This window comes from Sorex fumeus, unplaced genomic scaffold (assembly GCF_029834395.1).
Source record: "Sorex fumeus unplaced genomic scaffold, SorFum_2.1 ptg000080l, whole genome shotgun sequence".
Taxonomy (NCBI): Eukaryota; Metazoa; Chordata; class Mammalia; order Eulipotyphla; family Soricidae; genus Sorex; species Sorex fumeus.
The window spans coordinates 2,254,879-2,280,000 of NW_026606137.1; the positions used below are offsets into that span (position 1 = coordinate 2,254,879).

The 25,122-nt window shown below is 40.5% G+C and overlaps 1 protein-coding gene across 1 annotated transcript in view; it reads left to right on the plus strand.

Moving 5' to 3' along the window:
- Window positions 1–25,122, plus strand: part of TFAP2D (transcription factor AP-2 delta) — a 69,316-nt gene that overhangs the window by 12,032 nt on the left and 32,162 nt on the right. The window contains exons 4-6 of the mRNA XM_056130625.1: window positions 5,390–5,555; window positions 5,713–5,831; window positions 23,086–23,227. Of these exons, the coding sequence (XP_055986600.1) occupies window positions 5,390–5,555; window positions 5,713–5,831; window positions 23,086–23,227 (427 nt within the window). The remainder of the gene's footprint in view (window positions 1–5,389; window positions 5,556–5,712; window positions 5,832–23,085; window positions 23,228–25,122) is intronic.

Below are 25,122 nucleotides of genomic sequence, written 5' to 3' on the forward strand. Positions count from 1 at the left end.
CATCAGCAGTAAATGGTTTGGCCTCCTTGTTCTTAGATGACTTTCCTTCTCTGAGAGCTCTGACCATGGCCACCTATGGCCTTGATACCCTTCAAGAAGTCTCATCTCCTTGGAATCTTTATTCCAAAAGCGAAACTGGTTACATTGACCTGTGACTCTTTGCTTCCTCCCCCCAAAACAAACCACTGGGAAGAAAGATGTCAAGTTCCCCATGCTGCTGTAAACTCTACAAGTTGCCAAATCTTTAGCCAGGACAAGAGAGAGAGAGAGAGTTCCCCAAGGCTGCAGCAATGCCAAGTATCAAAGCAACAGAAATTCCCTTTAAAGTTGCTGTGACATAAAAAATAAAAGACTCTAGAGTTGATGGCTAATCCTGAATACAAACTAAATCCTCCAGGCAATTTGTGTGTGCACAAAACATACTCTTAATATGCAGCCTCTGTAAAATACCCAATAAATGCTTATTTGAGCAGAAGCCAAAAGCCCAAACTGATGGTAGGAAAAGACCCAGGGCCCAGGGAGTTTGCATTTGGCTAGGTAGCAGACCAGCAACTTTCCTGGAAGCAGCTGGCTTTCAGCACCTGGGGTTTGGTTGGCCAAGAGAGGACAAATTCCCCATTGGATAAAAGTTCAATTTAAAATTAAAAAATGATAATCTGCATTTCCCTAAGTTAGCCCATCCTAGAGTAGTAAAAATAACAGTGGCTTAAGGCTGCGCCTTCCTCTTTGACAATCAACACATACACACTCTTCTCTCAACTCCCTTAAACTTTCAACTTAGTGGGTGAAAACCTTGTGCTTCCCTTGTATACTGCCTAGTGTGCAGAGAGGTTGTTGTGAGAATATAAATTGGAGTCAAGTTCATAATAATTGTGGGTGAGGGCTCATTTACAGAAAAAAATGTTGAGTGAACTTTGAATCTGTTATCATGTCTTTTATTTAATAGTTTTGCTCCAGATGTTTTAAATTCTGAAGTTATCAGGGTGATGATCCTGTTTTATTTATTTATTTTTTTTGGCCACATCCACCAGTGCTCAGAGCTTACTCCTGGCTCTTGCTCAGAGATCACTTCCGACTGGGTTCAGGGAATCATATGGGATGCCGGGGTTAGAATCCGGTCAGGGGCTGTCGCAATATTACAGCTGGTAGGGCATGTGTTTTCCTTGCACACGTCAGACCCAAGTTTGATCAATTGCACACCATATAAATCTCTGAGCTTGCAAGGAGTAACTGCTGGACGGAGCTCTGTGTGTGTGTGTGTGTGTGTGTGTGTGTGTGTGTGTGTGTGTGACAGTGTGAGTGTAAGCATGTGATTCCCCCTCTACCAGGTCATCAGTGTGCAAGAAAAGCTCCTTACCTGCTATACTGTCTCTCCGGGTCAAAATGATGATTCATTCGGCATAATAGTAAAGTTGAGTTTCATTGATATCCAGTTTACTTTCCTGTCCTGTTTGTCTCAACCCTTGAGAAGTCATGTAAGAGTTTAATTTTTAAATGATTAAATTAAATTAAATGATTAAATCTGTAGGACCAAAATGAGATGGTTTTTGCCCCAGAAATCTGGGGATATTATTATTATTATTATTATTATTATTATTATTATTCACTGTCGCTGTCACTGTCCTCCCGTTGTTCATCAATTTTCTCGAGCGGGCCCAGTAACGTCTCCATTGTGAGACTTGTTGTTACTGTGTTTGGCATATCGGATACGTCATGGGGAGCTTGGCAGGCTTTGCCGTGCGGGCGAGATACTCTCGGTAGCTTGCCGGGCTCTCTGAGAGGGGCGGAGGAATCGAACCCGGTTTGGCCGGGCTGGCTGCGCAGAATGCAAATTCCCTACCACTGTGCTATCGCTCCAGCCCATTATTATTATTATTATGATTATTATTATGATTATCAAATATATCAAAAGATCACGTGGACGCCCACCTATAAGATGGTCAGACTTCTTCGTCAAGACCCTAAATGATCGGTTTGAGGCTCTACATGTTCCTAAAATGAACAGATACCATTGGGCTACGCTAGCACGCAACCGGGATGAATGGAGACGTTACTGGCACCCGCTCGAATAAATCGATGAATAACGGGGATTAAGTGATTAAGATTAAGTGATTAAGTGATTATGATTATTTAGTTCAAATTTGTCTGTGGAGTGCATATGGGGAAGTGCAGGAAAGTTAAGTTTCTCTCTCCTGCGGTAATTTGCATGGATGTCTACTATGTTGACCTAAGTTTAATGCCAAGAAATAAACTTTAAAATCATTTTTGAAGTTACGAACTTCTCAGATTTCAAACTGATGACGAGTTTCCAGGAACTAGCTTTAGAAATTTAGTAGAAGAACCAAAGATACAAGGTAACTCCTGCCTTTTCTTGCTTATCTTGCTTGCAGTCAACCTCAGTTTGATCCCTGATATGAAATATAGTCCTCCAGGAGTACCAGAAATTATCAGTAATCCTAAGCAGAGTCAGCAGTAAATTCTGAGCACAGCTGGGTGTGATTCATCCCACCAACCTCCCGAAAAAAGGAAATTTAGTTGAGTTTACAGGTGCTCAGGGATTACTCCTGACTCTGCACTTAGGGATCACTCCTTGTGGGCTCAGGGGGACATAAGGGATGCTGGAGATTGGACCCAGGTTGGTCACATGCAAGACAGATGCCCTCCATGCTGTACGATTGGTCCGGTTCCCTTGTTTTGTTTTTATTTGGAAGGAGATGGTATTCAGGGTCATTATCAGCTTCATAACTCTTGGGGGATACAGCTTTGGTACCAAGACCTTCAGGGTAAGCAAAGGTAACTGTGAGGGGGTCAGAAGGAATTCCAAGGGCCAGCGGCAGAAATACGTGGAGATCAGAGCTAGTTGCCTGTTCTTCCCTCCACCCAAGTCCAGGAACCCTTTGCCTTTTGAAACACTCTTTCTGGTTCCTGAACAATCCCACCTAGAAAACATAGCCAAATCCAAATACCAGCAACTCCACCAACATTGGGGAGGGGACAAGGGGGAGTCACATACAGAGGTGTTCAAGACAACTACTCTGGCTGTATTCTGCTCAGGAGTCCTTACAGTGCCCGGGGTGGAGCCAGGACCTTCCACAAGCAAGGTAAGCGCATTTACCACTGTGGTATCTCTCCAGCCTCCAATTTTAGGAATATAGAAAGGGAGTGGGGGAAATAATGTGATGAATCCCAGAACATGGATTTCCAATCTTCCGTTTTCTTGTGAGCCTACTAAATATCTTGTTAAGCTGAATTCTGACTCAGAAGATTCTGAGAGTCTATTTCTAATGGAACCATTTTTTTTTCTTTCTGGGCCACACCCGGCGATGCTCAGGGGTTACTCCTGGCTTTGCACTCAGGAATCACTCCTGGCGGTGCTCAGGGGACCATATGGGATGCTGGGAATCGAACCCGGGTTGGCCGTGTGCAAAGCAAACGCTCTACCTGCTGTGCTATTGCTCCAGCCCCAATGGACCCATTTCTAATGGGTTTCTATGAGACGCCATATTGCCAACTAAGGGCCACCTCTGAGTAAACAACTTTGGATCACATTCTCCTGCCTGCTTTTCTTCCTGAAACTACTTTTGTTTGGGGAAGATGGTCCTTCGAAAAGTACTTACAGAGCCTGGAGACTACTCTAATAAATACTCAGCCAACCTACCCCAATGGTTCAATGCTAAGGTCTGAGGATATGGAATACTTTAGACCATGCAGTGTCAGAAACAACCAGGTCCACTCCGGTGATGCTTGGGATGCCACAGTGCTGTTTCCTAGCTCAGATTTTGCCTCCAGTGTCCAGAAGGCCCTTGATCTAGCTCTTCTCCAGAAACAATTGCATATTCCTTCAGCTCAGGAAGCTAAAGTAGACTTATGACACCAACATGAAAGTGAGGGCTTTATTGTATCCCAATTTGTCTCTTAATGAAGAATGGTACCACTCTTGCAATTCTGGTCCTAGTGCAAGCAAAGCACATATTGCTGACCTCTGATCTATCCAGCCTCCCCAATGACTTTTTGCCCTCTTTCCCTTCATAGAACTTACTCTTTTCAGGAGAAGGGCCTTAAGATTACCCATTACTGAAGAAATATACTGTGCTTACTGAAGTAAACTGGGAATTTGAACTTGCCACTGAGTTTCAAAGGGTCTCCTCTTAGATTTATCAATGCGTCGGAGGTAGCCTGGTATCCTGAAGCTATGCGGCTACGATGTTAGCAATTGTAGACAATGGCTTCAAATTTTTCAGTAAGAGACAAATTGGGATACAATAAAACCTTTGCTTTTATGTTGGTGTCATAAGTCTACTTTAGCTTCCTGGGCTGAAGGAATACGCAATTGTTTCTGGAGAAGAGCTAGATCAAGGGCCTTCTGGACATTGGAGGCAAAATCTTCTGAGCTAGGAAACAGCACTGTCACTGTCACTGTCCTCCCATTGTTCATCCATTTGCTTGAGCGGGCCCAGTAACGTCTCCATTGTGTGACACTTGTTACTGTGTTTGGCATATGGAATACGTCACAGGTAGTTTGCCAGGCTTTGCCGTGTGGGTGAGATACTCTTGGTAGCTTGCTGGGCTCTCCGAGAGGGGCAGAAGAATCAAACCTGGGTCGGCCAGGTCAGGCTCATGCAAGGCAAATGCCCTACCCTCTGTGTTATCACTCCAGTCCAGGAAACAGCAAAGTTGGGAAATTATTAATTACTATTCTCTTGTTCCTAATCATAGTAACAATAATGATAGACTTCACAATAGGTCACTAACAGGCAATGTGTTAATGTGTTACTCTTATTGCATTCTGTCTTGTATTATGTTAATTGTGTATGCTGATCCTGAGGCAGATAGTAGAAAGATAGGATCTATCATCCACCCACATAGGGTCTGAGATTTCTGGTAACTGGAAAATTAGTTTTAGTGGTACCTGGAGATTCACCAAATCTGATACCTGTAGTTTGTATGCAGGTAAGGAAAGGTGATGGAATTTCTCAAGTATTCTGGAAAAGTGTTTTTAAAACTTGTGTCTATGTAAATACCCACTGATTTCAAAATACCTGTGCATAGATATGAAAGAGAAAGGGAGAAAGGAGAGAGAGAGAGAGAGAGAGAGAGAGAGAGAGAGAGTTTGCTGGTGCACCAGTGTTACACGCTATTGACATCAATCATATTTTAAAAAAATGCAATTCAATTAAACATCCAAACTCTAACCAGTTAACCCCATGAGGGGTAGATATTCTCTCTCTCACTCACTCTCTCTTTCATATCTATGTACAGATAAACCAGGTTTTGCACACACTCACACACACACACACACACAATATTCCCCAATCCCAAGTAATAGCTTTGTGTTGTACACAATACTTTCTTACTGTCACTAATATGTAATATACTTTTTCTTTTGAAGGTGGCACCTGTGTGGTCAACCCTACAGATTTGTTTTGCTCTGTGCCTGGCCGTTTGTCCCTTCTCAGTTCTACTTCTAAGTACAAGGTGACCATCGCTGAGGTGAAGAGGCGTCTCTCACCACCTGAATGCCTAAACGCTTCACTCTTGGGAGGCATTTTGAGAAGGTAAGGTGGTGGTTTCCTGACACTGGGGGTCTTTATTATCGTGATATCAAGTGCTGTCTAGTCTCTGTCTGAAATTGATATCCCATGTTGTCATCTAATCACCATTTTCTACACAATGTAAAATTTCAAAACCTAGTTTTTATTTGTTTGGGGACAGAGCAAAATCCAAGAATGGAGGCCGCTGCCTCAGAGAGAAACTGGATCGGCTTGGCCTGAACTTGCCAGCAGGAAGACGGAAGGCTGCCAATGTCACGCTCCTCACTTCCTTAGTTGAAGGTAAGACTTTTCAGTTCTGCAAGGTCAAGGTGGAAGGATACCAAGTCTTTGAAATGTGTGGTGTTTTTTTCCTTTTGGGGTCACGTCCGGTGATGCACAGGGGTTACTCCTGGCTTATGCACTCGGAAATTACTCCTGGTAGTGCTCGGGGGACCATATGGGATGCCGGGGATCGAACCCGAGTTGGCCGCGTGCAAGGCAAATGCCCTACCTGCTGTGCTATCATTCCAGCCCGAAACTTGTGTGTTTCTGATTGTGCTATTTCATTTTGCAGTTAAGCATGACAATAGTTACAAATGAATTTCCCAATAATTATAATAGTCATTCAATTAGACTAAAAGTAAGGCTTAGAGAATACATAAAATACGAATGTACTAATCTTGGCAACATTAAGGGAAGAAAAAAGAAAGAGAAATTTAGGTACTTCCCAAAATATACACTGAACACTACCAACAACAGCAAAACACTTACTAGTGTCATTCTGATTATTATTTTTTAAGGTAAGGTAAAGGTAAAGGCCCTCCCGTTGATCGTCGATTTGCTCGAGCGGGCCCAGTAACGTCTCCATTGGAGACTTTGTTGTTACTGTGTCTGGCATATCGAATACGTCACGGGGAGCTTGCCAGGCTCTGCCGTGCGGGTGAGATACTCTGGGTAGCTTGCCGGGCTCTCCGAGAGGGGCGGAGGAATCGAACTCGGGTCGGCCATGTTGGCTGCGTGCAAGGCAGACGCCCTAGTAAATCTGAAAACTCATTATAATTCAGTACAACATAAACTGCAGATATATAATCAACCCTTTATAAAAAGTTCACGGGAGACGAAGTATGATGCCAAATCAGAAAGCACAATATATAAATCCTAGAGACATTGCTTACATCGCAGTTAAGCATGGTGAAGTTTTACAGTATTACCGTTGAATAAGTTGTTAAGGAAAAGAATATGGAAAAGATACGATGGTATGAACTATTCTGAGCAGGATCCTAAAATTGAGCGCAGAGCAGTGAGAATAGAAAACCAAATCTTTTGATTTGCAGTACCACTCTGCATTTCCCATTTGAGTTTGTGTGTCTAACATAGACTATAAAGAATTACATTTATTAGCTAATTAGCTACTTATAAATTTTACTAATGTTTAATTAAGGTGTAGAAAAAGATAATCTTTTCGCTTTGTTTGATTTGGGGCCATACCTATCAATGTTCCCTAGGGCTTACTGCTGGCTCTGCACTCAGGAATTACTCCTAGTGGTGCTCAGGGGACCTTATGGGATGCCGGGGATCCAACCCAGGTTGGCCATGTGCAAAGCAAGTGCCCTATCTGATGTACCGTAGCTCCTGTCCTGAAATGGTCATTTCTTTTTTTTTTTCCCCTTTTTGAGTCACATCTGGCAATGCACATGGGTTACTCCTGCTCATGCACTCAGGAATTACTCCTGGCAGTGCTCGGGAGATCATACGGGATGCTGGGAATCTATTCCCGGTTGGCCGAGTGCAAGGCAAATGCCCTACCTGCTGTGCTATAACTCCAACCCCAAGACGGTCATTTCTTAAGTCTCTTTATTACCACGGATTGGACATCTCTTGCTTCTAGAAAACTTGGACAAGTTTACTGAGATTTCTTGCATCCAATATCACAAATCACGAATCACGACCATCCTGTTATTCGTCGATTGCCTCGAGCAGGACCCAGTAACGTCTCCTTCATCCTAGTCCTGAGATTTTTAAGAAAGTGCTATATTCAAGGCTCTTTAGGAGAATGAAACCCATCATTGTTACTGGTATTTGTCATATTGGGTACGCCACGGGGAGTTTGCCAGACTCTGCCGTGTGGGCAGGTTACATTTGGTAGCCTGCCAGTTTGTCAAAAGTAGGAATGAGATAATAAGATGTAATAATAAGATGTCGCACGGCTGCGAATGCATCCAATATAAGTTTTTGAAATTTTGATGAACACTCTGCCATCACTTCATCCTCAAACTTATTATAACATTAAGCCTTGGCTCATTCTTCTTTTCCAAAATAATTGTCAATTGTGTCTCTGTACTTTAAAAAAGGTATCAGCATTGTATAACTGAAACCCAACTACAAAAATTTGTAGATCTACAACTGTACCTCATGGTGTTTCACTAATAAAAGTCTAAAAAAAAAGGTATCAATTATTTGGCTATCCCATTAAATCTTAATTAATTTAAATTAATTTAATTAAGAACCCAGTCAATAGAGGACTCTGGTTTCTTTCTTAGCACACAAGCTTTCTGGAATATTGGGCACATTTTTTGCTTTTCAGAGTTACAGAACTGGGTTCATGAAAGTAAATGCTAGTAGATCTTACCCTAGTCATTCATTTTGAAGTTTCTCTTGGAAAATAAAAAAAAGAAAAGAAAACAGTAAGCTTTCTCTTGGAAAATGACTCTCCCCACAAGAAGGAAAAGATTTAATTTAATTTCAAATTGACTAAGATTAATTTAATCCCTCCCCATGGTGCTCAGGGCTTCCTGCTTCTGTGCTCAGGGATTACTCCTAGCAGTGCTCAGGGATCAAATGGGATACTGGGAATCAAACCTGGCTCAGCCACATGCAAGGCAAATGCCCTCCCATCTGTAATGTCTCTTCAGTCAAACTCTTGGATTTTTACCTTAGGACAGGTGCTGTTTTCTATTTGAGACTTGTGGATTCAAACAACAAAAGTCTTTAGCCAAGTATCATTGATAATATTTGCACAAGACATGCCAATATTGATTGCTCTTCTCACTGAATTTAGGACAAAACTGAGAATTTTATTACCTACTCATACTGTTGAACAAATATGTAGAGTTTAAGATTAACCAACAGTAGTTCAAAAAGGACGATCACCCCAAATCCTCCTCTATACTTTTCACATAACGAGTCTGTCCATTGGGATGAAGTTCTAACTTTCCTCTAAAACTAAATATAATATAAAAATATAGATAATAGGTGCTGGAGTGATAGCACAGCGGGTAGGGTGTTTGCCTTGCACGCAGCCGACCCGGGTTCAATTCCCAGCATCCCATATGGTCCCCCGAGCACCGTCAGGAGTAATTCCTGAGAGCACGAGCCAGGAATAACCCCTGTGCATCGCCAGGTGTGACCCAAAAAGCCAAATATATATATATATATATATATATATTAAAATGACCCTTTACTTTAGGCAGAATTCTGCAAGAACCCAATCAATGGAGGACTCTGCTTTCCTCCTCTGTACTCAAGCTTTCTGGCATAGTGGGCATGTTTTTGTGTTTCAGAGTTATGGAACTGGGTTCATGACAGTAAATGTTAATACAGCTGGCCCTAGTCATTCATTTTGAATTTTCTCTTGGAAAAAAAAAAGAAAACCGTAAAATTTCTCTTGGAAAATGGCCCTCCCCACAATAAATTAACTATTGTACTATCTATACATTTTCTTTCTTTTAAACAATTAAGGTAGCCGTGCAAGTTGTATTTATATCATTTGAGTATGTCTGTTTGCTTTGGGCAAGCTTATACCCAGCAGTGACCAGGGCATATTCCTTGTTCAGAGCTCAGGTACCATTTATGAACAATGCTTGGGGGACCATATAACACCAAGAATTTTACCAGGGGTCCCATGTGCATTCCAGTGCTTTGAGCAAACTCCCTGGTCTTTATAAATTTCTAAGTTCTAACTCAGAGAATACTTGAAAAATTAAATAACACCTAGATATTCTTGTATTCCATTTAAGAACTTGGGCTGGAGCGATAGCGCAGCAGTAGGGTGTTTGCCTTGCAAGCCGTCTGCCTGGTTGAGCCGGGTTCGATTCTTCTGCCCCTCTCGGAGAGCCTGGCAAGCTACCGAGAGTAATTTGCCCCCACGGCAAAAGCCTGGCAAGCTACCCATGACGTATTCGACACGCCAAACACAGTAACAAGTCTCACAATGGAGACGTTATTGGGCCCGCTCGAGCAAAATTTAAGAACTTGTGCTTATCAGACTGTTCCATAAGAATAGAGAGAGAGCAGAGAGCAGTGTAGCTCAGGACTGACTGGCATGTGGCATTGCATCACTCCAGGGTATTACCAGTGAGCCCAATGCCCCTACTACTGCCGGACCCTGTAAGAACCTGATGCAGCAGCACTGGGTTGAACAATGCCAGGAGTAGCCCTGGGTCCCTTAAGTACTTCTTGGGAGAACCCTCTAGCTGCTAAATAATTTGTCTCCTTTGGGGCTGGAGAGATAGCACGGCGGGTAGGGCGTTTGCCTTGCACGCGGCCGACCCGGGTTCGATTCCCAGCATCCCATATAGTCCCCTGAGCACCGCCAGGAGTGATTCCTGAGTGCAGAGCCAGGAGGAACCCCTGTGCATCGACCGTTGTGCCCCAAAAAGCAAAAAAAAAATGGTCTCCTTTAACCAGATATTATGTCATATGTTATGAACAATTTGACACCATCTTAGATAGCATCATTCGCTCATTTGCTAGTGTCTCTCTCTTGACCTGCTTCAGTTCTAGACGAGTTTATATGTTAGGGCAGAGGAAAGAGGCTGCTACCAATGCACCTTTGTGTGTGGCGATGTGTTGAGGTTCGAGTCTGGCTCTTTCTATTGGTGTCTGTGCCGCAGGAAGGATCATGCATCCACGTATCTGGCTAACTCTATCCAACCTCTCCGGATTTATTGTTCATTCTCCCAAATCGTTCTGCTCACTTAAAGGCATGTCTTGGTGGTAACTTACATAGCAATAGCAGTTTTGGAATCGCTCATGTTTTACTTACAACACAAGTTTGGGTTTAGAAGTAAACATTTCCAAAATTGGGATCAGAGAGAAATTTTTCTTTTTACTCTCGGTAGCTTGCCGGGCTGCAATGGGTAATCTCACCTTTACATAAAGGATTCTTATACATACAATTACTTTTATTCAGTTGATCAGGTTGGCCGCCTGCAAGGCAAACGCTCTACCTGCTGTGCTATGGCTTCAGCCCAGTTCAGCAGCATACTATGCGCTATATTATCTCTTGGGATCCATAAATTGATACTTTATACCAAAAAAATATAGTTACAAGAATATGCAGTGAAATAATTCCTTCCTGTGTTATTCTCCAGTCACTTCCTCTTCTTTAAAATAGTTACTGATTTATCTATTTTCAGCAAGAATACATAAATATATAAGCATGCACATTTTTTTTATTTAAAAGGAATTATGGCATTATATACACACTGGTCTATACATTTTATTATTTTCCAGAGCTTATAAGTATAATATTCATTGTTTTAGTGTATTGTAATTTATTTGACCATTTATCTAATTAATATTATATAATTTTATAATTATAAACGGTGCTGCAATGGGTAATCTCACCTTTACATAAAGGATTCTTATACATACAATTACTTTTATTCAGTAAATTTCTAGGAATTTTTGGAGGTCCAAAGATATTTGCATTTATAGTTTTACCATAATATTGCCAGATTGTTTTCATAGTACTTATAGACTTACAAACATATCTACAATAAGAAATATTAATGTAGCAATTTGTTTCTACACATTTCTACATATTAGCCCAAGTAGGTTGCTATTACATTTTTTATCATTGCTAATTTCATTGGTTAATAAAATATAATCTTTTAGGATATTAGCTATTTTTTTTTTTTTTGCTTTTTTGGTCACACTCAAAAAAAGGGGTTACTCCTGGCTCTGCACTCAGGAAGGAATTACTCCGGGTTATGCTCTGGGAACCACATTGGATGCTGGGAATCGAACCCGGGTTGGCAGCATGCAGGGCAAATGCCCTACCCAATGTGCTATCGCTCCAGCCCCTAGCTCATTCTTAAGGGAATTTTGTGCTTGTTTTTCCATTTTATTATTTTGTACTTATGGGATAATGTTATCTTCTTGAGGTCTTTCTCATTGAGTATAAGTGTATTGAAAAATTCACTGTATGTGTTTCATCTTGAGTTCTCCTGACTTTGGTTTGTCTATTTTCTGTATATAAAGTTTTATTCGTGTTTTTATTTAGTCTATATAATACAAAATTTTTATATGAATATAAACATTCTAGCACATATTTTTATCATGGCTTTTTTTTTTTGCTTTTTGGGTCACACCTGGCAATGCACAGGGGTTACTCTCCTGGCTCTGCACTCAGGAATCATCCCCGGTGGTGCTCAGGGGACCATATGGGATGCTGGGAATCGAACCCGGGTTGGCTGCGTGCAAGGCAAACACCCTCCCTGCTGTGCTATTGCTCCAGCCCCTCATGGTTTTTTTTTAAATACTACTTTTAAAAGGTTATCCTTATTCCAAGACAGTACAATATTTCTTCCATTTTAATCTTCAGATTTTTTTCTTCTCCTTGGTTTGTTTGAGCACACCCGGCAGTGCTCAAGGGTTACTCTTAGCTCTGTGCTCAGAATTGCTACTGGCAGGCTCAGGACCATATGAGATGCCAGGAATCAAACCTGGTTGAGTTGATTGCAAGTCTCTACCCACTGTACTATTTCTCTGGTCCCTGGTTTGCTTGTTTTTTGATTTTTAAATTTTTGATCCATTTGCACTTTGCTTGTTGGTGGATGCATGATATAGGTCTAGCACTATGCACTATCCTCCCATTGTTTATCGATTTGCTCAAGGCTGGCCCAGTAATGTCTCCACTGTGAGACTTGTTGTTACTGTGTTTGGCTTATCAAATACTTCTTGGGGAGCTTGCCAGGCTTTGCCATGCGTGCAAGATACTCTTGGTAGCTTGCCAGGCTCTCCAAGAGGGGCGGAGGAATCGAACTCATGTCGGCCAGGTTGGCCACGTGCAAGGCAAACACCTTACCTCTATGCAGGTCTAACTGTGTTTATTTTCCTTATGCCTTCCTATTCTCTCAACACTTTCACGCATAGTCCATATTTTTTTAAGTAATATAAAAGGCAAGTTTCACCTGTCACAAAATCTCCCTATATAAACATACTTTTTAAAAAAATTTATTAGTGACAAACCAAGAGGTACAGTTGTAGACTTACAAATTTTTGTGCTTGGGTTTCAGTTATACAATGATCCAGTACCCATCCCTCCACCAGTGCCCATTCTCCACCACCAATGATCCCAGTATCCCTCCCACCCACCCCATCCCCTCATCCCACCCTGCCTCTGTGGCAGGGCATTCCCTTTTGTTCTCTCTCTCCTTTTGGATGCTGTGGATAAACATACTTTTTAAATAGGCTAATGTTTTTTTTTTCTATAATGCTGTCTCGACTTCTAGTACCACAACATTTTTTGATTGTTTTGTTTTGGGGGCCACACCTCAATTTATTGAGTATTCTGGGATCTCTTGGTGGAGTTCAGAAAACTATATGTGGTGCCAGGGATCGAACTCAGGTTGACCTTGTGCAAGGTAAATACCCTACCCCTTGTACTATCTCTTCAGTGCCGACCCTTCCTCTCCTCATATTTTGTTGTTGTTGCTAGAGTTTCTATTAGATTAACTAAATAAAACAGAAGTCACTATTCAAGAGCCTAGATGGTCAAAGGCCTGTTTCAGCCAAATATTAATTCTCTCCCTTGAATAGGGCTGAGCAAATCCTATCTTTTGGGACAGAGTTGATACATCTTAGAATGTTTTTCCTTTTCCTTGGGACAGTGGTTCTCAACCCTGGCTTGATATTACTTCAGGAGCTTTCAAAGCTCAGATGTACTTGCTGTAGAGATTAGTTGATGTGGGGTAAAATTAAAACATTTAAAATAAAATAGCAAGATATGGGTTTAATTAACCGTCACGGTCCTCCCCATTATTCATCGATTTGCTTGAGCGGGCCCAGTAACGTCTCCATCGTGAGACTTGTTGTTACTGTGTTTGTCATATTGAATACGTCACGAATAGTTTGCCAAGCTTTGCTGTGCGGACGAGATACTCTCGGTAGCTTGCTGGGCTCTCTGAGAGGAGCGGAGGAATTGAACCCGGCTCAACCGGGCCAGCTGCACGCAAGGCAAACGCCCTACCACTGTGCTATCGCTCCAGTAATGGTTGAAAATATTAGCTTCAATTATAGACTATTTTATGAAATGACCCCATGGATATAATAATGCACTGTTGTAAGTACTTTTAAAAATGCATCCTAAATTAGCAACTTTCCACCCCCATTTTTGTGTTTGGGCCACACCTGCAGTGCTAGAGCTTATTCCTGGCTCTGCACTAAGGGATCACTTCAATGGGTCTCAGGGGACCATATGGGGTGGCGGGGATTGAACCTGGGGAAGGCAAGTACTTGCTGAATTAGTGCTCCAGTCCCCCAGCAACTCATCTGCTCTAAACACTATATTCTTTGGATGGGGGTCCTCATAGGACCATTGTTATAACATACTTTGAAAGCTCTTCGTCTAACAAATAAACGTTTACTGAAGTACAAGTTATGAATCAAGTAGTATCCTGTGTGCAAGGTATATAATCAGAAGCAAACCTATAACTTTGAAATATAAAATGTTTTCATTTAGAAATATTATTAAACTGGAAAAGTGCCCCACTCCGAGGACCCTATCTACATTAGATATATAATTTGCTGTGATACCCATTTTTTCTCAGAATAGTTAGGAAAGTGTGTAATATATAGAGTCTGATTATTCTTCAATTCTGGAATTTATTTCAGCCTGATAGTATAAGAATATTTAACATAGTATTTTATCCAGGCTTGAGATTGTTGGCAAATGTGCTTTCTAATGGGTACTTTGGGGAATAACTCCAGAGATATCTTTGAGTGTGCTATTTCCCCATACATGTAAACAAAATTAAGAGCATAGCTATGTGACTGGAATATATAGGAATTATTGCTTTCAATTTAGTAACATCAATTAAATTGCTAAGTTATACCTAGATGGCTTTCAATTATTATCACGATGATAATTAGTAAGAATTATCTAATGAATAACAATGTAAAAGTATCCTTTAGCAAAAATTAGTGCTAATATTGATTTTTATACTGATCTAAAGTGCATTTCCCCTAAAGAACACTTATTTAATTTCTTTCTTTTTTTTTTTGCCATAACCTGGAGGTGCTCAGGGCTTACTCCATACTCTGGCTCAGGGTCTCTCCTGGAGGGACTCCAGGAACCATACGGGGCACCAGAGATTGAATCCCAGGTGCAAAGCAAGTGCCCAACCCTCTGAACTATCACTTTGTCCCCTAGCGCACACTTTTCCCCCATTTTTTTTTAACCACACCAGATGGTGCTCACAACTTACTTCTGGCTCTGTGCTCAGGGATCAGCACTCCTGGCAAACCTTGGGAACCATGGGGATGTAGGGATCTGATCTGGGTTGGCCACGTGTAAGACAAATGCCCTACCCACTGTACTATTGCTCTGGTCCCAGAACACTTAATTTCAATTTAGGCAAAGAAAGGGCTGGAGCGATAGCACAGTGGGTAGGGAGTTTACCTTGCACATGGCCAACTGGGCTGACCAGAGTTTGATTCCTCTGCCCCTCTTGGAGGGCCCGGCAAGCCACCCATGACGTATTCAACATGCCAAACACAGTAACAACAAGTCTCACAATGTTACTGGGCCCATTCAAGCAAATGGATGAACAATGGGAAGACAGTGACAGTGACAGTGACAGTGACAGGAAAAGAATATCTTCAATGTTATTTAAATTGCTGGAAATCAGGTTAATTTATTTCTGTAGATAAAGCACATTGTAAAAAGCTTTTATACATTTTATAAAGTAATGTGAAAAATCTCAGTAAAAGGAGTGATTGGCTTTCTTTTAGAAAGCTTTTCATTTCTGACATAAACTAATGATTATTATTTTAATTTTAATTTTATTGAGATTTTCCTCTAGTATTTTTCTTGTTTTTGAGTGAGAAAAATGAGTTCCTCTCAATCAAGAAACGAATTCCCTTTATATGTCCTTCCCATATTCTGTAATTTTATTGTGCTAGGTTTCTTTTCTTTTTTTTTGAAAGGTACTTAATATAAGTCATTAACTGATAATTATATTGAAAAATTGACTATCTCTTAGTGATTTCCACATTCTCATGGGGAGGAGAGAATTCTCCTTGATTACAGAGGCCAAGGTTTTTTTTTTAATCTAAAAGATTCCTTTCCAAGCACTAAACGTATTCACAAAAGATCCTTGGATTCCGTTCTAAAATATTAATTCTTGAAAATACATGTCCATTTTATTTCAGGGATATACATCTTGTTCATGTGTTCCTTGATTGTGTAAAAAGAGGGCATGGAACACGTCCCGCTTTTTCAGGTGGCACAATACGATTGGAAAAATGAAAGAGTTAAACCTTTTTTGTGCTTAAAAACTTTGAGGACCTACAATCCCTCTCCAGAGGGAAGATGACAAGCTTATCTGGTAAATAGGAACTAAAAGGAAACGTTTATCCGTTTATCAGTTCTCCCTAATCGCCCTTTCCACTGCAGGTTATTGTACCTGTGTTTTGTTCATGTGGATATTTTGTTCCACCAGAGACAAAGTAGTTCACTTACACCAATCAGTCAAATCACTTACTCTTGTTCATATGCCTTTTTAAAAAAAATAATCCTTACAAATGTCTGTTTTTCTTAATCCTGTTGCCCTAGGGCACCTGCTGGAAGGGGTTAAGTACACATTTGCCTTTTTTTTTTTTTAATTGAACACCAAGTGAATTTGAGTTCGCGGATCCATTGATTCATTCTCTCTTCTGTCCTCACACGCAGAGCTTTTGTGATATGATATACACATTTCAACTACGTATCAGAGTGTCTTCACTTGCCACTTCTTTTGATGTAGCATTGCTATACATCCAATAACAATGTTACATTGCAAGCAGGAGAAAGCAGTAAACAGAACCAAGGGAAGGAAGGATCTGGTTGTCAGTGTAATCGTAAATAGCAGCTGTTCCATTCAAACTGTTTTTAAAACTACCCCGAGAGAGGAGCTTTGCATAAAATGGGTCAGATCCACAAGAATCGGGTTTCAGCACAAAATTTAAAAGGCTTCTGCTGTCCTATTAGACTGTTTTACTTCTCTCACTATTGCCCAAACAGCAGAGGGATGGAAGAAAAAAATACACACACACACACACACACACACACACACACACACATATATTCATGTTGGCTGTGTGCAAGGCAAATGCCCTACCCGCTGTGCTGTAGGGCGTTTGCCTTACACGCAGTCAACGTGGCCAACGACCTGAGTTCGATTCCTCTGCCCCTCTCGGAGAGCCCGGCAAGCTACTGAGAGTATCTCGCCCGCACGGCAGAGCCTGGCAAGCTACCTGTGATGTATTCGATATGCCAAACACAGTAACAACAAGTCTCATGATGGAGAGTTACTGGGCCCGCTCGAGCAAATCGATGAACAACAGGAGGACCGAGACCGTGACATATTCATAGCACTGTAGCACTGTCCTCCCATTTTCATGACTTGCTTGAGTGGGCACCAGTGACGTCTCCGTTGTGAGACTTGTTGTTAACTGTTTTTGGCATATAGAATACACCACGGGGAACTTGCCAGGTTCTGCCTTGGGGGTGGGGTACTCTCGGTAGTTTGCTGGGCTCTCCGAGAGGGGCAGAGGAATCGAACCTGGTTCAGCTGTGTGCAAGGCAAATGCCCTACCTGCTGTGCTATCGCTCCAATACATATTCTTTGTGTATCTTTGTTAAGATTGTATCTCAATACATATTTCTATATGGGTTTTGCAATGCATTGACATATTAATGTACATGCCTCTACCTACTATACAAAGAGGGCACAATACATCTATTGGTTTGCAAGATAACTAATTAGTCCTAAGATCACAAGACCAAGTGTTGTAACCACGATTTGGTGATTTGAGATCCAAATCTGACAGCTCTCAGATTATCTTCCTCTTTTAGTTTTCTAATTAAAGTCACCAACCTCTATTGCAAGTACAATGTTCTTCCCCTTAATTTCAGAACATTTCCAACATCCCCAAAAGAAACCTCTTATAAAAAAAAAAAAACCTCCAAACAATCTTCATGCTAGGTCTCGAGAGATAGTACAGTGGGTAAGACTTTCATGTAGGGTACCTGGATTCTATCGCTGGCACCACTGGGGGTCTCCTGAGCCGTACCAGGAGTGATCTCTGAGTAGTGTAGAGCCGGGAAGCGCCCTGAGAACCGCTGGGTGTGCCCCCACTTAAAAACAAAAGTTAAAAAAATCTCCATGCCCCAACGGAGCCATAGTACAGTGGGGAAGGTGGTTGCCTTGCATGTGACCAACCCGGGTTCGATTTCCAGCACCCCATATGGTCCCCCGAGCAACGCCAGGAGTGATTCTGAGTGCAGAGCCAGGAGTAACCACTGAGCATCACTGGGTGTGAGCCAAAAAGAATAAAAAGTCTCCATGCCACTTAATTTACCAAGTCAAGTGTGCATGCATTTTCTTTCCTTATAGGTTAGGGGAACAAATTTCAGGCAATAAGTACTTTAAAATAGAGCTTATCCACTAAAGCCGTACTCAAAATGGAACTTCTAATAATCATAGCACTACTGAAACTAAGATAGAAAAATCTCTATTTAGTTATGTTAGATAGCAAACCGGGTAGGGCGTTTGCCTTGCATGCAGCCAACATGGTCTATCCGAGTTCGATTCCTCCGCCCCTCTCGGAGAGCCCGGCAAGCTACCGAGAGTATCTCTCCCGCACGGCAGAGCCTGGCAAGCTACTCGTGATATATTAGATATGCCAAACACAGTAACAACAAGTCTCATGATGGAGACGTTACTGGGCCCACTCGAGCAAATCGATGAACAATGGGAGGAGAGTGACAGTGACAGATCATTCTATTTTAAATGAAGGAAGATAATGTTTTTTCTTTCTTTTATATGAATATGAAAACCTTTCTCTTCTGGGGTCCAAAGTAGAGCTGGGAATCGAACCCGTGTCAGCTACATGCAAGGGAAATGCCCTCCCTGCTGTTCTATCACTCTGGCCCCTCTTTCCATTTCTTGAAAAATGACTTATTTCGGCTTAGGTGGTTCATTTACAATAACCTTGACATTATTGCCTTGGGGTACACAGTTACCTCATCTCACCACCACCCAAGGACTGGAAGACACTTTGAATCAGAGAGCTGCCTTGAATCATGGTGAACAAGGCATGAATTATGACTGGAGAGTTCACAAAACATTATTCACCCTAATAAGTTTATTTTGGGACAATTTTCTTCTTCTTTTTTTGTTTTTGCCTTGGTTTTTGGGTTATACCCAGAGATGCTCAGGGGTTACTCCTGGCCCTGCACTCAGGAATCATTCCTGGTGGGTGCTTGGGGGACCATATGGGATGCTGGGGATTGAACCCATGTCGGTCACATGTAAGGTCAATGGCATACCTACTGTAATATTACTCTGGCCCATGTGCAATCTTCTTATATTGAACATATATATATATATATATATATATATTGCTTTTGGGGTCATACCCAGCGATGCGCAGGGGTTACTCCTGGTTCTGCACTCAGGAGTTACTCCATATGGGATGCTGGGAATTGAATCTGTCTTTCACGTGCAAGACAAACCCTCGACCCACAGTACTATGCTCCAGCCCCTAAATATATTCTTATATTGAACTAAACTCCTCTAAGACATAAAAAATGGGATTTCTCAAGTTGTGAGAATGGTTATAAACTGAATAAAATAAATGGTTACAAGCAGAGAGGAAAATAGAGATAGTGACAACATTAGCATCTATTGGTAAGATAAAATCTAAACACAGCCTCACATAAATTTAAGTCCAATGTTGATGCTTGGTTAGTGGACATAGACACAAGACACCTCAATTGAAAATTTAATTACCATTGCATATCTGTCATGGTAAAAGTTTGGTTGTCTAAATACCTTTCTGTCAAATAAATAAGGATCATGATCTGTTAATTTCTATTTATTGAATAAACATAGACTATATAAGCAAGCTATCATTAATGAGTTCATAGTCTTGTTTGTTCTTCTTGTATATTGGGGAAATTTTGAGATAAAAGCTTTAGAAAGGGGGCTAGAGCGATAGCACAGCGGGTAGGGCGTTTGCCTTGCACGCAGCCAATGTGGCCGACACAGGTTCGATTCCCAGCATCTCATATGGTCCCCCGAGCACCACCAGGAGTAATTCCTGAGTGCATGAGCCAGGAGTAACCCCTGGGCATCGCCGGGTGTGACCCAAAAAGCAAAAAAATAAAGTTTTTTTTTTTAAAAAAAGCTTTAGAGAAATAACTACAAATAAATATAGGTCCCATTTCATTATATATATGCTGAAATTATTACAGAAGAGGATACTTGGTTTACAATTTACTCTAAAATGCATAGATGATATAAATTGAATAATGATAAACATAAAAAAGATAGTGTGAATAAATAGGTAGTAAAGAAAATTAGTATCACAATCCAGTTGGGAATATAAAGGTTCACTGTTCAAGTTTTTCAACTTTGATACAGCACTATATAGCACTGTCCTCCCATTGTTCATCGATTTGCTTGCACGGGCACCAGTAACGTCTCCATCGTGAGACTTTTTACTGTTTTTGGCATATCAAATACGTCATGGTTAGCTTGCCAGGCTTTTCTGTGTGGGTACCATACTCTCAGTAGCTTGCCGGGCTCTCCGAGAGGGACAGAGAAATAGAACCGGAGTCGGCCCGGTCGGCTGTGTCCAAGGCAAGCACCCTACCCACTGTGCTATCGCTCCAACCCCAACTTTGATGTATATGTAAAATTTTTATAATGAAGTATTAGAAAAAGTCCTTGCAACATGATCTCTGCTTTTTTAGGTTGTAGGAAAGGCAAATTATTCAAGACCAGGGTTCTACTTTTTATCTCTATACTATCCTAAAGTATCTTCTTGTTTTCTATTATTGACAATTTTCTTGGTATAATCATAAAGAAAGGTGAATTTATAATCTGAAAGATAATATTAGTATTTATTTTTGCTAGAAAGATGATACAAGTTTTACTGAGACTTCCACTGCTATAATGTACCTAGTTTGTACATATACACAACATTCTTTTATCCTCTTATATAATATCCAGTTTTCTTTCTAGAATTAATTGATTACCCTCTTATTTATTTATTTTTTTGAAAAAAATGTTTGGGTTTTGGGTCACACCCAGTGATGCTTAGGAATTCCTCTTGTCTCTGCCTCGGGAATCACTTCTGTCAGTGCTTAGGGACCATAGTGCATGCAAGGCACTGTCTCTCCATCTCTGACTACTCTTTTATACTCTTGAGTATAAAGGAAAACTGAATCCATTAGGCTATTACTTTGGTTAATAAATAAACAATAGTTATATGATTTCATCATCAAGTCCAATTTTTTTTTCATGATAATATCTGGTTGACCATTTGGTTGTTGGATCTATTTCCACTTTCTCCTCCTTTAATTCATGCAAAATGCTTTACTATTATATTTTCATTATTTTGGTTTGGGGTCATACCCAGAAATACTCAGAACTTACTCCTAGCTCTGTGTGCAGAAATCAAGTCTGTGGTTCTCAAGAGACCATATGCAAGCCCTTCAATCACTGCTCTCTCTCTCTCTCTCTCTCTCTCTCTCTCTCTCTCTCTCTCTCTCTTTCCTCTCTCTCTCTCTCTCTGCCAAATGCTTTATTTCTGACACTCTTTGTCACTAGCAATGCATCAGTTTGTTTTATGGGTATATCAACAAAATGTCAATAAATAAGTACAGACTGTAGGGGCTGGAGAGATAGCACAGCAGGTAGGGCGTTTGCCTTGCACACGGCCAACCCGGGTTCGATTCCCAGCATCCCATAGGGTCCCCTGAGCACCGCCAGGAATAACTCCTGAGTGCAGAGCCAGGAGTAACCCCTGTGAATCACCAGGTGTGACCCGAAAAGCAAAAAAAAAAATAAGTACAGATTGTAGATAATTCTTATATAGATTACATAAATTGTTAAATACTACTTCAGTGGGTTTTTTTATTGTACTGTTATGAGTATGATTATCATCTCCTTAGGGATAATGACAATCTTTGGTGCCATCTCTAACTGTCATGCAGCACTATGCCTTGAACAACGTAGGTGCTAAATATAACTTGATTGTTTTAGACATTTCATTTTATTTATTATATTGTTTTGGGGTCACAGCAGGTGATACTGAGAGATGTCTCTTAGTTCCGTGCTCAGGGATTACTCTTGCCAGTGGTCTGGGAATCATATGCAGTCCCTGGATGAAACTTGGGTCAGACATATGTAAATCAAGCTTAATCCCTATGATACTTCTCCAGCCCTCATTATAAGGTTTTTTTTTAATGCTAAAGTAAAATATTGCTTGGCTAAGATTTACAATACTATTGTTTGCTAAACTGAAACTCATCACCCGATTTTACTTTGCCAATAAAACATTTTAGCCTGACTCTTAGGGCCCAGAGATAGGATAGGGAGTTAGGTGCATGCCTTAGCATGCAACTGACACCAGTTCTAGCCTTGGAAATTTATGGTTCTTAAATACCTCTGGGTATAGACCCGGAGGCTCCTGAGAACTGCTAGGGGTCCCAGGATACCCCTGACATAGCTCTGCACCCTCTTCACCTTCACGCTGAACCACAAGCCCTTTTGGCTAAGAATTATCAAGCACTACTTGGGAACCCTCCAACCCCCAAAAAATTTTACTTAAGTTTAAGACTTGACCAAATAATAAAATTTAAAAACACTAGTATTATGAAGTTAGAAAACATTATACAAAACTGTACTAAAGCTGTACTAAATTGTACTAAAACTGTACCAAACTGTACTAAAACCTACCACAAAGCTGGACAATGTTACTCTACGTACAATAATACACTCTTTAGCAATGCATTATTGTGAAATTGATTTAAAAAATTTTTTATCTCTCTTTCAAAGTGGTCCAACTTCTTTGAAATGTTATTTGGCCTCTTTGCTGATATTTTGATAGGATTCATGGGAAAGACAACTGATTATTTTGGGTAAACAGAATAACTGAGCAACAACAAAATGACATGCCCAGTGAGTTTTATCCCATGAACGTGTTGGTCCAATGGCCCAGCACTGAGGGTAGTCAAACACCCAGACTGTGGCTCTTGTTTTTTCCTTCAATTTTCTATCTACGTAGTGCATGGTAAGTTACTTCTGTTTCTGTTTTTTTTTATACCTCCTCACCTTGCCTCTGATAAAGTCAAATTTCTCTTGGATGACTTAGAAGAAGAATAATTATCCATCTTACCACAGTGAGGTGTAAGACTGGAGAGAAATATGAGGTGTTAGTCTTACCGAGTTTGGAAATTGGTGAAAAACTGATATTTTTTTTTCTTGTCTGCCAACAGGGGAAGCTTTACACTTGGCTCGGGATTTTGGCTACACTTGTGAGACAGAGTTTCCAGCCAAAGCAGTAGGAGAACATCTTGCCAGACAACATATGGAACAGAAAGAACAGACAGCAAGAAAAAAGATGATTTTAGCCACCAAGTAAGCAGAACGCGAAAGGCTCTATGCACCTTTAGCCTCAGTTTTTCCATTTTCTCTAGATGAGGTGTAACAATCTGAAAAACAACTGTTCTCTCAAATGTAGGGTTCTTATGCACCCCACATTCTAGATCTCGGTGTGTTTAATAAGATCCTGTCACTGCCTTGTGCCCATATGAAGGTTTATAAACTGCCTTTTAATAGCTACGGGGTTGGGGCTGGAGCGATAGCATAGTGGGTAGGGCGTTTGCCTTGCACGCGGCCGACCTGGTTCAATTCCCAGCATCCCATATGGTCCCCCAGCACCGCCAGGGGTAATTCCTGAGTACATCGCCAGGTGTGACCCAAAAATTTTAAAAAAAAATAGCTACGGGGTTATCTTTGACACTGATGAAAATTCTTAGAAAACTTTCTCTAGAATATGCACGAATTCTTAGCAGAAAAATATGTTTGAGGGATGTAGATTCCAGGTCAATAAGTCCTTGGTTGCTCTGTGATTTGTTCGACCTCAAAACACTCTGTGTGCTCAAGGAATGTGATAAAAGACAGAACCCAGATCCATGAAAGATGACAGGGAACGTGTGGGACCATGCGTTCCTTCTCTGTCTCCATCTGTTCTTGTACATACTTAAGCAAATAATCCCTTGCGCGGCTCCATTTTCTGTGATTATAATGTTGAGAAGAAAAGATACGAAAAAGTTTCCGAAAACTGTAAAATATCCATTAAGATATGAATTAAATTAATACAGAAAATGATGTTGGAACTCTTACATAAAAGGATTTATCAAAAAAGATCTGTCAAACGAGACTCTTCAAGCCAGAAGAATACAGGAAAATATAGTACAGAAACTCAATGAACAAGGAATAATCAATCCAGCTAGATTATCATTTGGATTAGAAGGAATTATACAGAACTCATGGATAGGCAACAATTTAGGGAATTCATAGACTTGAAACTAGTTTTTTCAAGAAGTGCTCGAAGAGCTCCTTTAAAGGACAGGAGAAACTTCCCATTATGTGATATTGAGTATAACTCTCACAATGGTGTATATAGTTGTCCTCTACTAGATTAAAGAAGGTTAAAAAGTATAGCAATTCATCACCACAAATTGACTTTTATTAATTTATTTTCTAATAATTTTGTTTGCCATTCTTTTATGTTTTGGGATCAAGAAGTATGAAATAGCTTTGTTATATGCCTGCCTAAGGGGGGAAAAAAAGAAGCCTTATTTATAAGAGGAAAGGTAGCATGATTACCACAGTAAGTTTCAAGTACAAAATAATATTTAAGGCAATATATTTTAGATGTCAGAGTTGAAAACTTTGTTATGGAAATGAGAATAGAGTATACTGTATTATAATAAATAATTTGAATTTTATTATTTGCGTAGATTAAAATCATATAGCAATTACTTACTACAAATGAACTTTGTTGATTTATCTTCAGATAATTTCATTTACCATTTCTTTAGGTTTGTGTTGGAGCAAGCAATATGAAATAAATTCGTTATATCCCTGCCAACGGGCAGGTTCGGGGATGGCAGACACCCTGGAGAAACTGTGCCTGAAACAATTCTATTATAAACAGCTTTGTAAATCAAGGTGTCTAAAGAAAAAAAAATGAAATTAAAGAGAAAAAAAATTCAAAGAAATTACTTTAAAATCGCCCAGTTTTGAAAGTAATTAATTAGAAAAATTACATAGTAGTGTGTAGAAACCCAGCAGAATCATACTGCTGCCAGACCTGTAAAAATATTGCAGAAATTCCTTTCAGGTGGCAAAGAATTCTTCCTCTTTTCTTTAGTAAAATAGGCCAGCACGACATATAGACTAGTAGTAATCTTGCCTAACTTCCTAGCTCTACATTCATATTTTATAACAAGTAGTTTCAGGGTGAT